At 48.0% G+C, this 16,427-nt stretch overlaps 1 protein-coding gene across 4 annotated transcripts in view; it reads left to right on the top strand.

The window, feature by feature from the left end:
• PTPN3 (protein tyrosine phosphatase non-receptor type 3) overlaps window positions 1-16,427 on the top strand; it is a 79,978-nt gene that overhangs the window by 26,516 nt on the left and 37,035 nt on the right. For 3 of the 4 annotated variants that reach the window (XM_081278698.1, XM_081278699.1, XM_081278701.1), the window contains 5 exons: window positions 42-130; window positions 4,227-4,290; window positions 5,502-5,674; window positions 9,272-9,406; window positions 11,690-11,866. In XM_081278698.1, the coding sequence (XP_081134824.1) occupies window positions 42-130; window positions 4,227-4,290; window positions 5,502-5,674; window positions 9,272-9,406; window positions 11,690-11,866 (638 nt within the window). The remainder of the gene's footprint in view (window positions 1-41; window positions 131-4,226; window positions 4,291-5,501; window positions 5,675-9,271; window positions 9,407-11,689; window positions 11,867-16,427) is intronic. The other variant, XM_081278700.1, reaches the window with a different exon arrangement.

A 16,427-nucleotide genomic window follows, 5' to 3' on the forward strand; every position in this document is an offset into this window, starting at 1 on the left:
AGACTGTCACACTGCAAATCTGAGATCTTCCTTTTTCACAGGATCTGCATAATTTAGATCTAATGATTGGAATTGCTTCAGCGGGCATTGCTGTGTACCGAAAATACATTTGCACAAGTTTCTATCCTTGGTAAGTGAAAACAGTTCTAATTATTGTCTGAATCACACTTTAAAAATACGCTGAACAAAAGTAATTTTACACTTTTTTTTTTCCCTAAAAGAGGAGTAGAGATTTTCTCCCAAACTTTAACCTCAGACCTCAGAATTTGATCCAAATTTAGTAAACCTGGGAAATGTAGAGTTTGGTTTTCATTAGCATCCTCTCCCCCAGTCATTTTGTAGTTTGGGGGTACTCTGCAGAAACATGGTGGATAAATGGTATGAAGTGGGTCTGGGTTAGGAAAGCCTTCCCATCCGCCTGCATCTGCAGTACAATCCAAGACTCCCAGGGTTGCCTGGAATTGCAGATAGTGCCGAACCCTGTATACACTATGAGTTTTTCCTTGTACATACATATGTGTAAGTCAGGCACAATAAGAGATTAACAGCAATTAATAATAATAACATAGAACAATTGCATTAATATGCTATAGAAGCCAGGTGTGGTGGTACACTCCCAGGTTAATTCCAGCTTCTCAGGAGGTTGAGGTAGGAGGATCAAGACTTCAAGGACGGCCTGGGCAACTCAGCAAGATCCTGTCTCAAAAATAAAAAGAGCTGGAGATACAGATCAGAGGTTCAGTCCTTAGTACTGTAAAGTAAACAAAAATCCAAAATACTGTAATAAAACTTGTGTGAAATGTGGTCTTTTTCTTTAAAAAGTCAACACAAATGTTGGTGTTTTCAGACCCCAGTTGTCCATGGGTCACTGAAATCATGGGAAGCAACAGCACAGAGAGGAGGGGCTGCATCAGGGTTGAACTGAATTTTGGAGAGACGCTGGAGCCTGAGGTACCAGGTGACAGGATGCTCAGGGAAACACAGCAAAATAATATCATCTTTATAGATGACAGTTGAGTGGTGGTGTACAGTGAGGGGGGCAGATTTGCCAGGGGGGTTGAGGGAGTGAGGTCTGCAGTCCGCAGGGGGCGCAGAAGCAGAAGTACAAGCAGGTAAAGAAGAGGGGCTGTGAGGAAGGAAATCAGGGACAAGATTGAGTGCCAGGTCTGTACCATGCTGAACTTGACCCTGAGGTCTAAATCTGCCTCTCTCCCCACAGCAGAGCCTCACTAATTGGGACCTAAAGATGTTCATCATAGCATTATCTACAACAGAAAAGAATTATCCTATAAGTTTGTAAAATTAGAGGGATAATAATAATGACAGTCATCATTATTGGTATCAGCTGTGTTCAAGTCGTGTTGCTGTGTACTTTATCTGTTTATCTCTTTTAAACCTGGAGTAAGCGCTGTTGTTACCCCATTTTCACAGAAGAGGAAACTGAGGCACAAAGAAGGGAGAGCTTGTTTGGGATCAACTGCTGATGCCTGGTACAGTTGAAATTTACACCCAGATCACACTCCACGCCTGTATGCTTGTGCCACCCCTAAAAATTGCATTTGTGGGAAAGTGCTTCAGTAGGATATGTGTTTACAGACACCGGCTTCCAGTGTTACGGGGTATCTGTTTTTCAAAAAGGAAAACATGTCAGTCCTATCCAATTTTCACAACAAAATCAGTAAAACAGATAACAAGATCTTCTCCCCGTCTTCCTTTCCCCTTGCCTTGTTACAAACTCCCCTTGGGAAGCAGGAGACTGAGTCTGGGCTTCCTAGCTGGGACATGGCCTGGGCAGCTCTCCAGCCTGCCCAGGACCAGGACTGTGTGTGGTAGGCACAGGGCTCACGTTCCCTCCAGATGCTGGAGGCTTCCCCAAAAGCCACAGGGCAGAAGCCACTGGGTCCAGCTCTTCTGCAGCTGAACCTCTTAAAGCCCTACAGGCAGGGGCTTCATGGGATATAGGACTTGACACCCCACCCGCTCCTGGGCTTACCTGCAGACCTGCCTGTAACTGCCCAACCTCTCAACCTTCAGATGGGTCATGCTGAGGTCTGTCCCTGCCCATGACGCAAACCTCAAAGACTGGAGGCTAACCCCAAATGGTGGCCCCAGGGCAGTAAATAAGTACTGCAGGCGGACTTCACGAATCGCCCTGAGCCCACATAGGTAAACACTAAACCGAATGGGCTTTGGCCTGGTGGAATAAATTTCCGAGGAAAGGTACAGCATGCATTTGGGTTCAGAAATGTAAGAACATGCAGTAAGTCAAGGGGAGGTGGGTGATCCAGTCTGGAGCACAGTGTGGATGGGGGGAGTGGTGGGAGAGAGGCCTGGCGGGGGGGGCCTCTGGCCACAGGAGTGTATACTCCATTCTTGGTGATGAGGTGCTGGACTTTCTCAGTCGTAGTGTTGCCCTGACCATGACTGGTAGTACACATTTGCAGTTTACACTTAGAGTGCACATATAGTTAGTTATCTGCCTCAGTGTTTTATTTGTTACTGGTCGCCTTCAGAAGACTCTGCGTCTCCAGATGCTGCTGCCCACAGTCATGTTCCCTGTGCGCCCAGGGCTTGGCATAGGACTTCAGACATCTAGACCCTTTGTACATTTTTTTTTTCTTCCCTTATGAATGAATGGAGGACAGTAAGAAACCACTGTAGGGACTTCATCCTGGAATGATATGGATTGTGTCTGCACTTCATCAGATTTGCTCTGGCAGAGAATGCTGTCAAGCACAGAAATTGGGGTGAGCAGGGGTCCCTGTATGTGAAGACAGAGGGGGAGCTAGAGGCCCACAGATTCCCATGGGCAAAGCAAGGTAAGAACTCAGAAGCTCACAAGTTGGGTATCCTGACTCCTTTAAAACAGGAGTGCCTGCGTCTGCCCTTTAGCACAGGAGAGCAGCAAGGAGACCAGGGAGATGGCAGGCAGGGTATTCTCATTCGAGGACGAGTACCTCAAAAGTGTTGAACCTAACACCTCTGGTCCTTGCTAGTTAGCCTACAAGCACCCCAGAAATTCACTTGTCAAACAAGTTCATCTGCACCACAGATCATGCATTATTTAATACTTAATATGTACTGTAGGTAGACCACATACTGCTGATGCAACTGGATAAATGTCACATGTATAGACTTTCAGTTTACCCACCCAGTCTCTGTTCTAGAATGCTCTACCTAGGTCTTCATATGATCCTAGAGATTGATAGAATCTTTATTCCCTGAAGTATTACTAAAGTAGTCTTTAGTGGGGAAATGGGCGTTCCTTGTGTGGATTACAGTAGTGTAAATGAAATTGATTTTAAAAATGAATTCTTTAACCAGTTTTAATGAAAGGAACAAGCACTGAAGGCCTACTATATGTCAAGCATCATACTCAGGACTTGACATGCCTAATCACTTGAATCCTTACAAGACTACTTTGTGAAATAGTGTTACTGCTACCGTGTAGGAGCCTTCACATTGTAGGGCCCAAGAGCACGGGCTTTGGACCCAGGAAGGTCCTAGGTACAGATCCTGGCTCCCTAGAACTTCAGACATCTAGACCCTTTGTACATTTTTTTTTCTTCCCTTATGAATGGGAAGAATTCCTGACCAAGTGATCTTGAGTACCTCTGCAGTGTCTCCGAGCCTCAGTTTCCTCATCTGAAAACTGGGTACAGTATAACAGTATGCACTTTTCCGGTTTGTTGCAAGACTAAATGGAGGGGATATTTGTAAAGTTCTTCACACTGGCCTGGTATATAAAAATATATTCTGCTAATGACGTCTTTAATTCTGTATGTGCGTGTGATAGAGAGGCTGCTTGACACGTGGCCGTTAAGTAATGGAGCTGGGATGCTGACCCAGGCCTGTCTGCTGCTGCTCTGCACTGCCCTCAGCTGTCTTCCCCACGTGTCCACCAGCTCTGCAGGGCTGTAGTGTCACAAAAGAAGCTCACAGCAATGAGAGCGCATGGCCCGTCCATGCTTGTTATTTGAAAGCTACATCACAGTCCAGCAGCTCCGTGAGAGACCCAGCTCAGTCGGCTCCTTGGTGTCTGGCGGAGGTGATGGGCGGCCACTGCTCATGGTGAAGTGCTCTCCAGGGAGCCGGGAGCCCCCCGCGTCAGGACCGTGGACTTTATATATGAAGGGGGTCGGCTACCACTGGCTGATCCCCGATGTGTGTGTTATTTTGCATTTTGTTTAGTTTTTGTTTTTTGTGTTCTGTTTGACTTTCTGCAGGGTGAACATTCTCAAAATTTCTTTCAAAAGGAAAAAGTTCTTTATACACCAGCGACAAAAACAGGTGAGTTGTGTCTGCACTGCTTTGTTTTCCTGTGTTTTGAAGTTACCTCAGCCCTTAGTTCTTCAGGGGTAGGGGGCTGATGGCCACCTATGTAACAGGGACAAAAGAGCACCGTGGCTCTGGGTCTGGAGGGTCCAGCAGTGCTCTCCCTAGGCGTCTGCTTCTCTGGTTGGAGAATGTACTTGCTCTGAAGTCAGAGGTGGTGGGTTCAGGTTGCACCTCTTTCCCTCACCAGCTGGGCAGGGCTGTAACCTCCCCAGCCTGAAGCCCTCTTCTCAGGGACGAGGAGGATGAAATGAAAGGGCATGGTCAGCGCAGCCTCCAGAGCCCACGCAGAGTTGCAGGAAACGTCTGCAGGGCCACTTCCTTCCCTTGGTGTGTTTAGAGCTTGGTGGCTTGTGTCCATGTCTTCCGGGAGGAGGCTGATAAAACCCTAGATAACTGTTTGCTTTGCCACAGGGAGAAGCAGGTTTAGAGGTGAGGAAGCTGAGGCTCCCACTGCCGGGGTTGCGGGTGCTGGAATTTGAACAGATTGTTAGGAGTCTGGGATGCCTGCACTTTCCACACCACACAGTCTTGTTGTGCTTCATACATGCCATCTGCTGTCATTATACCCATTTCCCAATTTTTTCAAAGATAATATGTCCTTAAGATGGCCCCACGTAGCAAAGAACCCTTAGAAAGGGAGCATTTGGGCTCCGAGCAAATGAGGGCAAGAATCTGGGCCAGCTGACCCCCCAGCACGACTCCAAAATGCACGAGAAACCAGAAAACCTGAACCCACGCAGAATGAAGGCAGAGCCAGGATGAAAATGCTCATCGTGTCACCATACTAGGCTTCTCTCTGTGCTCTGTGGGAAGCAGTGGAGAAATCGCCAGGTTATGAAGTTGCTGTTGTCTGGTAGGGCAAAGGGTGTTTCTTCAGAACAGAGATGTTCACAGAGCTAAATTTTAAAAGGAGCATGTCGGACAGTAGCCCCAAATAGATCCAACCTCGAAATGTAAGCAGGCTTGAAACAAGTGTTGCTGAAGGCCTGCCAATGAGGAGTGGGTTGTGGCCTTTACCACTGATTCACAACGAGGGTGAACAGTCCTGCTCTGGAACATTCCGTGACACTGTCCCTTGCATCTTTCCTGGTTGCCCCCAGAGTGGCTAAAGCACTCCCAAGGCCTTCATCTCTGCAGATGAAATCTCTTGTTTTTCCTCCCAGACTGAATCTAGGGAACATATCGTGGCCTTCAACATGCTAAATTACCGGTCTTGCAAAAACTTGTGGAAATCCTGTGTCGAGCACCATACGTTCTTTCAGGCAAAGAAGTTACTACCTCAGGAAAAGAATGTTCTGCCTCAGTACTGGACTCTGGGCTCCAGGAACCCCAAAAAGTGAGTATGTTTTTTTTAGGGGCAGTGTCCACACTAGAAGGCTAGTCACCACTGGGTAGTCGATGTCCTTGGGCCGAGGAGGGAATGTTGTGACCTTGAGCCTAGGCACTGATCCTGAACCCTGGCTGAAGAGTTCCTGGGGGTGGCATTGCCCCTGCACATGCCCAGGTGTGTCATATTCTCAGCGTTTGTTTCTGGTCCCTCAGCTCTGCTGTCCTCAGAGCTCCCAAGCAACCAGGGGTGCAGCTGCCCCTGCACCCTGTCTAGTAAAAGAGCTCCGAGGGTCATCCTGGTGCAGCATGTTAGACATTCCCACTGAGGCCACTTAGCAGCCTCTCCACAGAACATTAATCCCTTCAGGTGCTTCATGAAGATGAATGAACAGAAGAAAAGGTTACCAGAGTCAGGTGACCTTGGAATATATTTTATAATGATTACAAAATATTAGTAATTACAGTTGACAGTTACCTGGCGTTTACTTTGTGCCAGGCACACATTTAATTATATTTTATTCTGACAGCTGTCCTATGAGATAGGTATTATTATCCATGGGAATCATATTCAGAATATTTAATGAGTAGTAAAGTAAGGGAGATTTACGTGTGATTCATATGTATATTTAAAATTTTAAATTTAGATTAAAACGTATTTAGTCTCTAAAAATAACCATGCAGTTTTTTTGTTTTCTTTGTTCTAAGTATAAGAGGCAGCAGAAATTGTTTACCAAGTTATTCTTAGAATTTCTAAATCATTCTTTGGTTCTCTGAGTTTCTGTGATTTGTTATGTGGCTGTTTCTAAATGAGGCTCGCGTTGGATTCGTCACGTGGCGTGGAACTGCATCAGGTGTTTTAGGACTTTCCCCTTGTCTGAAGTCATTGGGAACAGATTCAGTAAGTGGCAGATTTAGTATCAGGGATGCCACTCATTACCAAATGCTCTCTCTTGGCTTCCCATGATCCAAGAGCACATATAAAGTTTTTAGCTCCTACACTACTGTCTAGTATTTTACTCACTCAGTAGCTATCCCTGAATAAGTCTTGAGAATAATTTATTGGTAGTGCTTCTAGGTGTCAAGCCAGTGCACACTTAGCAGGCCACATGGAAGCCCAAGCCTAATTTCCTGCATGGCCCTTCTAGCTAGCAGGGCCCCTAGGGTGAGAGCTGCACCCAGGCCAGCACAGAAGCTGGGCACCAGAGGCAACCCCACTGTCCGCAGGGTGCTCGCCTTCTGCTGCTGTCTGGCAGCCAGGTCTAGAAACCCCTGCAGCTGCATGACTGTGGGCCCCACGCTGGGCACTCACTGGGTCCTGCCGTCATCGCTAGGGCTTCCACGGAGGAAGTAACTCTGAGCCCCAGGGCCCAATATCATTAAGGAGAAGCTCCCAGGAACCCAGCTGGCACAGCAGCAGCACTTGGTGGCCCTTGATTCTGTAAGACAAAATAGTTTCTTGAGTGTGCCCAGAAGCCCAGTGACATTAAGCTCCGAGAAGGTTTCAGTGAGGTGCTGCGACAGTGCAGTTCTGCAAATGAAGGCATCTGACCGAGAAGTGGAAAATCAGCTCTCGTGACCAAGTTACTTAGCATAAGAAGATACTGGAGAGTGAAAGCATGTGGTGTGACCACCAGTGACCCTGCTTTGGAATAGCAGCCGTGCAGGTGATCTTGCTCTGTACGAAGGTCACTGAGATGGTTTTAGTTTGGGACTGTGTGAATTTGTGACCTCTGAAAACTGTTGTGACATTATTTATGAGTTAATTAGAATACAGCAATTTTATTCAGTCAGAATGTACTGGTACATAGTATTGACTTAGGTGGGACCTGACTGTCCAGGCCAGATGCGAGGTGTCATCGTGAGGGCCTAGACAGCATGTGTCCCAGGGCTGAGCAGCCAGGTTTAAATCCTCCCTGGGCCACTTGGATTTTAGTTTGGTGCTTCAGTTTCTTCCTCTACAAAACGTACTCCTCAGCCAGGGGGTTGGGTTCTCGTGATCTACTGTTATGTAATAAACTGTGTCTATTTCGGTGGCTTTAAGCAACCATTCTATTGTATTTTAAGAAGTTGTGGGGTAGGAATTCAAGGATCTTAGAAGACTCTTCTGCTCCACGTGATATAGACAAGAATGCCATAGCTGGTGTCTGGACTTGTCTGGAGGGTCCAAGACAGTTTCTCTCCTTTGAACTACTTGCTCAACCCGTGCCTGGTATGTGGTGGAATGATTGACAGGCTAGACCCACCCAGTCCCCTCAGCCTCTTTAGGTAGACTCTACAGTTGGGCAGTTGAATTTCTTCTTTGGAGGCTCAAAGCTCCAAGAGCCAAAGGCAGAACCAGCCAGTCCTCCCAAGGCTGAGGCCTGGAACTGGCAAGTGCCTTTGTCAACTAAAGCTGTCCCGGGCAGCACAGGGCAAAGAGTCAAAGAACTACCAGCCATCTTTAGTCACCAAGGGGTCCCTCGGGGCCTGGGGGTTGGTGAGCTGGGGCGCGAGTCAGCACTCCTTCACCCCAGGACCAGCTTCAGCGTGCTGTGCCTTTCCACTCTCGTCACCTCCATCTACTTCACAGGTGGGGAAACCAAGGCTTAGAAAGGTGACATGGTTGCCCACGCCTAGACATAAATCTGCACATTTGCATCCTGGGATTTTCCAAGCTTAAGGGACAACGGAACACTCGCCAGCCCGTTAACCCATGACTCGGGCTTTGGGAATTTGATACGTTAATCCTGGGACCCGTACAGCTAGTTGCCCTTGTTTTAATGGTCACGTGGTTTCTGATGTAGACCAACCTCAGAGGGAAGGTTCTCCTCTGATGCCTCCCGTGAGCATTTCCATCAGGGCAACTGGCCTTTATTATTGTAAATTAATATGTGACATTCTAAGGGGAGTTTGGTTTTGTCTCTCTTTGTTTTTATTGATGGGTTGGTTTTAGGCCACAAGGAAATATGTAGAATGTTTTCCTAAGACATTAGAACTTAGTTGAACGTTCACAATACCAGAACCAAAAGCGTTAGCCCTAAATGAACTTGAGGCTCTTCTCTCAAATAATCCATTCTCCAAGATTTAAATTCTCTAGGTATAAATAAGATTCAGATGTAACCTTCAAAAAACATGGGTGAAATTGTACTTTCTAAGTATATCCTTAGGTTCTCTATCAGTTGCCAGTGATTTACAGGGACAGCTTCTGCCAGCCAGGGTGACAAAGAGCATCCGGAGGGATGGTTAATATTTTCACTCCTGCCAATGTGAGTAAAGTGAGAATCCCTCGAAGTTGCCTGAACTGTGTTTCTGCGTGCTATCCTGGCATTCCTTCTAATCTGGTAAGGTTTGGTTATATCCTGGAAGCAACCAGGTAGCTTAAAGGAGTAGAACCATGAGCAAATTTTTACCAAAAGAAATACCATAAGGAAAAGCCAGGGTGGAAAGGACCCTCCTAAGGACAGTTTCTCCAGCTCTGCTCCTGAGAACCTGGTTGGTGTCACCTAGGATTGAGCAGCCGTCCGTCTGGGCAGGAGTGTGGGGAGACTCTGATCCACGTCACATGTGCTGTGCTTTCTTGCTGGCAGTGTCAGTGGGGAAAGTGAACCTGTGTCTGATTTTTCAGGTCTGTAAATAACCAATATTGCAAAAAGGTGATTGGAGGAATGGTGTGGAACCCTGCCATGCGGAGGTCCTTATCAGTGGAGCATCTAGAAACCAAGAGCCTGCCTTCCCGGTCCCCTCCTATCACCCCCAACTGGTATGTCCTCCTTTGTGCCACCCACCAACAGACGCGCGCTGTCTCTCTGCCTATAAATTCCTAAACACAGATGGCCTGCAGTCAGAGTCTCTGTGTGCATTTTGGGCTGTTATAGAGATAACTGTTTTCCTGAAGTCTACAAGCCTAGCTAAACATTTCCATAGTATATAATGTTGAAATGTTCTTTAAAATTTTTTTAAATGTTTAAATTAACATTAACTGCACATCTTATGGGGTACAGTGTGATGTTCTGGCCCAGGTGTACAATGTGTAATGACCAGATCAGGGTAATGGATATCTCCATCACCTCAAATACTTATCACTTCTTTGAGTTGGGAACATTCAAAATCCTCTCTCCTACTCACCTTGCAGTATACAGTTGCTGTCCACCACAGTGACCCCACTACACTAGAACATTGGAAGGGATTCCTCCTATTCAACTGTGTTTTTTTAAAAAAACACATTCAGTCTTAATAAATTTGGAAGCTGTCACCTGCGGAAACGCCTTCTTAAGAGTTGTAGTGTGTGTTAGCATATTAAATGCTCTGAGAAGTCCTGTGGTGAAGAAGCACAAGTAACTTTATTTAGCCTTACATTTCCTGTTAATATCACACAAAATAAACTTTGGAAATAGTCGATAAAAATATGTGATGTAAGTGAAGTGAGGCTGTGTGACCCTCAGCAACAGCAGCAAACACCCTCTTGGTGGGGGGCTGCTAACTTTTAAGGGTGCAGCAGCTAAAAAGGAGGGAGATGTGAGCGGGTGGGGGTGTGGCTGGTGGAAGGGCCTTTGCCAACGTGCACAGGGCTCTGGGTTCCATCCCTAGCTCTGGAGCGAAGGGGTAAAAAGGAAGGATGTGGCCATTTGGGTTTGCAGCTGGAAGACCCAAATGCAGAGCTTAGCTCTTCTGCTAATTAAGTTTATTTTTTTACCTCTCTGACCTCAGTTTTCCTTCTAGGTAAGGGTCATGAAAATTACCACAAGTAGTCATTTTATATTCATATAAGCAATTTTCTTAAGTTTGCTGTATATGATTTTATTTAAAAAGAGCCAGGTAGAATTTTTCTGTGACTGTTATATTATTATAATGGCCCCAAAGATACCAGCCCATTTTTGTGCCTGTCTGCAGAGAGGAGGCGTCAGCAAAACGGGAAGCAGGCAGGGAAGTCTTGCCCCAGCTCCACTTGGAATTAACAGTGTGGCTTTAAGACAGGAGAGCCTGTGAGTCCCTGAGCCAGGATCTCCGAGGACAAAGGGAAACTGGGACAGAGCCAGGGAGAGAGGCTGTCTGCAGGGCCTGCTGGGAAGGACCCTCTGCCGGGCGCCAGATGCCCTGAGCAGAGTGAAGATAATTTTCAGTATCAGAAATCATGATCTGATGAATAGATCTGCTTCTTGGTTTCCAAGATTTAAAATGTTTTGATCTTCCAGGATTCTAAAGAGATACATTTATGCTCTATAAAGTAGCAGCTTCCTTTATCTGGAACTCTCTCTGGCAGCAGCACCAGGAACCAGAGAGCCCTGGGTAGGATCCAGAACAGCCGGGCTGGATATTGCCACCCTCGCGCCCTGGAGCTCTTGATGCTAATTATAGGCCCTCTCCTAAGAGAGTCACAGGACACAGCACTATTGATTATTTGGACTCGGGGAGATTGCAAGTCATGGGGGTCCAGACAGTCCCTAGGAGAAATAGCTAACAGAGAGAGAGAAGATGGAAACACCGTGAGGGAAGAGAGCATGCCCAGGACGACCTGCCGCAGGTGCCCAGGTGCTGACCCAGCGTTCTGAGAAAGTGTCTTCAGTTGGCTCATTCTTAGGAGCCGTAAGTGCAGGGAAGGCCCCAAGGTACAGGGGACTTGCCTAAGGTCACTTGGTCACTGCTGCTGTTGGAGAGTAAGGCAGTACTTGGACGTCCATCTCCCCACATGTGGCTAATAAGGGATGTCGTTTGAAAAGCAAACATTCCCTTCTGGGATCAAGTGAAATTCACACAAAAGGATGTATGTAAAGGAAACAAGGTTTGCGTTTTGCCAAGAAATTCACTTTGGCTCCTAAACTTTTTATTTACGTTGTTCAAATTGGTGAGAAAAATTTTGATTGGCACCTAGTATGACGTCTTGACGCTAGGTCAACAGGAATAAGCTACCCGGCTCTGACTTGGTAGCAGCGTCAGTCCAGGCCTCCTTAGCAAGGCCAGCACATGGTCCCCATCATTATGCCTGGCCAAATTCTCTGTGTTGAATTTGTTTTCAGCGCTTTGAACTTAACCTCTCCCCACCCAGGCGAAGTCCTCGGCTCCGGCACGAGATCAGGAAGCCCCGCCACTCCTCTGCTGATAACTTGGCGAATGAGATGACGTACATTACGGAAACTGAAGACGTGTTCTATACCTACAAGGGCTCCCTGTCCCCCAGAGACAGCGATTCCGAAGTTTCTCAGAACCGCAGCCCACACCGAGTGTAAGAACCTGTGGCCTTTCCTCTTCCTGTATCTGCTTCTTGGCTGTCTATTGAGGAATTTGCTCAGGTCCAAGTGGCCTAGAGAGCTGGTGCCCATAGCCAGCTCTCGAGGCTTCTCTCTGCCAGGATGAGAACACAAATCAGAGCGGCCTGTCTACACAGGGAGGCAACCTCTGGGCCCGGGTGTGGTGCTCACACTGCTTTTCATCTGTGACCCAGACCTACTCTCCATGCACCCATCAGTCTCTCGCAGTCCCCTCTAGTTCATGAGCAAAGCTCATTTTAAACTGTTCCATGTTGCGGGGGAAGACTCCAGGGCTGTATGAACTACAGCTTCTTTAGACTGTTTGAGCTTCGCTGTGATTGCGAATCACTGGGAAAGTGCTGAAAGCCTTCTTAGAACAAGAGTACGCCCTGAGGGATTTTGTTTTCTTTTCATGTTTAATAGTAAGAAGGAAAAAAAACATGCTAGATAGAACATCCCTGATTGTCAAATTTTGTCAAGGACAGTTTGTTCTAAATCCCTCTATTTCCCACTCTTTTTTAATGTGACAAATTCCCTTCATTGATAAGGCCAGGAAACGTATGTCTCTTCTAGAAGACTGGCTTGAATTCTTTGTTATTCAGTAACATGTGGCTAACCCTTAGTTCCCTTTTTGCCTTGCTTACCAGGAAGCTCAGAGCTATGTGTTATGCTCACTTGCATTCACTTCCCTTAGCCCAGGTTTTTGATGGAGCCCCTTCTATTCCTTCCTTACCTTTCTTATACAGTTCTATCTATCTGTACATTTTTAGGGAAAGCTCTCTTAAGTCATTTTCTCTTTGTTTGTTAATATTTTTAGTTATAGGTGGACACAATAACTTTATTTATTTTTATGTGGTGTTGATGATCAAACCCAGGGCCTCACACATAGTAGGCAAGTGTTCTACCACTGAGCAACCACCTCAGCCCTCTGAAGTCATTTTTGAAGTAGACAAGACAGGGGTCATAAATTAAATGACTTTTTAGTTTAAAGTATGATAGGAAAGAATGCACTGGTAGGAAATGAACTTTAGTCTTTAGGTGTCCATTCTCTTAAGCCCCAGCCTATGACCAAAATACAGAAAGGCGCTGCCTCCCCCTCACAGCAGAGGGTTAGCAAGCGGGCTCCGTGTTAATCTGTCCATGCTTGTCACTGAAGCTGGAGGCTTAGGGCACTAGGCACATCCTGATGGCGCCTAGACACTCGCAGGTGAACTGCAAATCTCCTTCCCACTCCCGTGCGGGAATGCTGCCTCTCCCCTACCCCACCCACAGCAAACATAGTCTGGTCTTCCACTTATCTTCATTCTTAACGCCTCTGGTTAAATAATCCCTATGGTCATTATTTCCTTGTGACCTGAGCTTGATGATGCTTTTCTTGAAATGATTGTGGAAGCCACAGAGAATGGGTATGAGTTCCTTTGGTGACCCTTGTGGCTTTGCAAACCACAAGCAAACCTAGAAGTACAGGCAGGAGGACAGGTGTGCGTGACCAGAGCCAGTTTGACTCCTCTGTGGGCTCTGGGCTCTGCTGCTTGGCTGAAGGAGAAGCGGGTGTAGGGAACTACCTGAGGGCTCACGGGAACCCATGTGCCCTCCCCGCGCCAGAGCTTCCTGCTGTGGTTTGCAGCCCCAATGGGGGATCATAGAGCACCCTGACCTTCACTGCCCACTGGGATAGCCACCAGCTATGGACATTCAAGGTAAAATGTCAGCATTCAGTGCCTCTGTCACAGAGGCCACATTTTAAATGCTCTGTCAAGCCTCGTGTAGGGAATGGCCCTCATATGGGACAGCACATATGTAGCCCACTCCATTTGTCACCGGAAGTGCCATTGATCGTACTCTAGACTGAAACTTTTTTCTATTATTCATTGAATGTGGAGTGAACTCCCAGAATGTCTCCAAGTAGAAAAGGCACTTCTCAAACACAAGTGACCTTTAAGTTGGGGACTAGCTGCTGGCTTGCCATTGGAGCTCTTCCTACCTCTCACCTGGCTGCTTGGCTATGGAACCAGGTGGCCTCTGGGTGCCTTATGTCCCAGCTCCCTCCGTCACTTCACTGTGTGGGGTGGGCCTGTGCAGGAGAGATGCCACTCTTCTTCACAAGAGTGGCTTGTGGCTGCTCCAAGGTCCTGTGTCCCGCAGCACACTACGCATCCTCCACTGACCATGGAGGGGGAAATGTGGAATCACATCAGACAGAGCTTTGCCTTCAGGCACCAGCTGGGCTCTGGCACCTTATCAGCCCCCATGGTCACACTATGGGGCTCTGCTGCTTTGGAGAACTGTCACAGGGTTCAGGGAAGCCCAGGCAGCTGCACGTCCTACATCAGATTTTCCCACTGGTCTGCATTCTGTGGAATTGTAGTACACCTAGGCCGTCATGGCCCAGCAGGGGTGCCACCAGCCACAAGGGCTGTTGACATTTAAGTTTATGAAAATTAATGAAAACTCACTTCCTCAGGCCTGTTGACTTCAGTGAGTTCTGGCCCTGCCCACCCCTGCGCAGAACACCCTGATTCTCTGAAATGCCTCTCTGAGACCCTGTACGAGGTCTCTTCCAAGAACACTTTTTATTTTGCATCTAAATATTAAAAGTAGGGTGATTTAATGACAGCCTTCCTGCTGGGGTTTTGCCAGGGGCGAGGACCCTGGGTGTGAGTGGACGTGTTGCAGGAGGCCCGGAAACTGGGGAAACCAGCACCCCTCACCTCAGCTAGGCAGGGGACCTCTTCCTGCTGTGGGAAGCCTCTCTGCTGGGGCTCCAGAGGCCACTAGCTTTCCTGAGAGCTGGGGGACCCTCTGCTGCCCCAGGCAAGGAGGGCAGGCTGGTCTGTACTTGGTGAGAAGAGCTGTGTTGGTTACTTCACTGAGTATTTGCAAAATGTTTAAGAAGAGTTTGACATGTTTTCTACAGCACATTTGTGTTAAGAGGCAAAAAGAAGCATTCTGTCAGAGAAATCAGATGAATAATACCACAGGCGGCGAGGAGGGTTTCTTTGAAGAGGAAGCATTAAGTGTAATGTTCTGTACTTGCTTAAAGACAAAGAAGCAAGAGAGAAAAAGAGTGGTTGGGCTCTGGCTCTCCACCCAGAGCACATGACTCACTCCGCCTGTTCGCATTTACAGCAGCACAGAGTTTACGCTGGGGCTCTGAGGCCTTGGCAGTTTGCTTTGGGTCCAAGCAGGCCGTTCGTGGCTGCTGTCCCCATGGCTCTACCAGCCATTCTCGATCCTTTCCTCGATTCCAGGGGAAGAACAGATTCTACAGAGAAGCTTTCCTCCTGGCGATAATAGCAAAACGGACCCCACCTCCCACGCCCCACCCAGACCCAACAGAAAACCTGCCTGGCCGAGCCCAAGCCACGGGAAACGCGGCCCAGAGCAAGTTGGGGCTGTGTTCAGAAGACCTCTTGCTCTTACTTCATCATGTCACCAACACGGACACCCCTCCCGAGAGCACTGCTGCTTAAAGACAAAGAAGTCTGCTTATTCCCCCGAGCGTGACTTCTTCCGCCAGGTCTGGGGCAGGTGTCACTTTGTATTTCACAACCTCCCTGCATTGAGAGGGACCTTGGGAATCTCCTCCTTCAGTGGCACTAACATCCAGGCCCCCGGGGCCGGAGGACCCCACCCTTGATGGGAAGCTCCCCTGCAGAATGGCCGCACCCTCTTCTGGACACTTGGGTGTCAGGGCAGCCGGGGCCGTGGGCCCATTCTGTCCACAGGTTCTGCCTCCACGGACCCAGCTGACCACCTGCATGTCCAGTGTGCAGTTAGGCCTGTGAAGGTTGCTGCATCTCTACCCAAACACGTCCCAACTGTTTTCCTTCTTGTTATTCCACCAACAATACAGTGTCACAGCTGTTGATGTGCCGTCTGCGTTGCATTTGGTATTACAGGTTAACTAGAGATGATTTAGGGTCTCTGAGAAGATGTGCATCGGTTACGTGCAAATTCCGTGCCATTTGGCATAAGGGACGGGAGTGCTGTAGACTTGGTGTCTGCAGTGGTGGGTGTTACAGCCAGTCCCCCATGGACACCGAGGGCAACTGTCCTTCAGGACTGCTGGGTGTCACCTTGATGTTGACCTGGTGTACAGGTTCCTGCCTCAGTCCCCTGGAGCCACAGGTGTGGCATCTTTCCAGATCCACCTGAGGGCTCTGGCTCCTGTTCTCCAAGTTAAGCAATCCCAGTTCCTGTGGCTCCTGCCCTCTCCGAGTGTACGTCAGCCCCTGAGATCCAGGAGCATGAGAGGACCTGTGTCCATCTGTCTTCTTGGGGCACCAGCCAGGGAAGTGCCTTCGCGTCCCTGAACCTTGCCTGTCCTTTGCTGGGTTTTGCCTATTTACATGTCAACCGCGCGCCCTACCTGGGCTCTGCATCTTCCCCTGCACCTGGCTGAGGGAGGCCCTGCCTCTAAGCCCCCTGTGCACCTGCCGGAAACGTCGGTCTTCCTCTGCTCCTGTCTTTCTTTCACCATCCTCATCCAGTCTCTCGTCTTGTTTCTTCCACCTCCAACGCAAATCTTGAACC

The sequence above is a fragment of the Spermophilus citellus genome (genome assembly GCF_964194105.1).
Source record: "Spermophilus citellus genome assembly, chromosome: 2".
In the NCBI taxonomy this organism is placed as follows: Eukaryota; Metazoa; Chordata; class Mammalia; order Rodentia; family Sciuridae; genus Spermophilus; species Spermophilus citellus.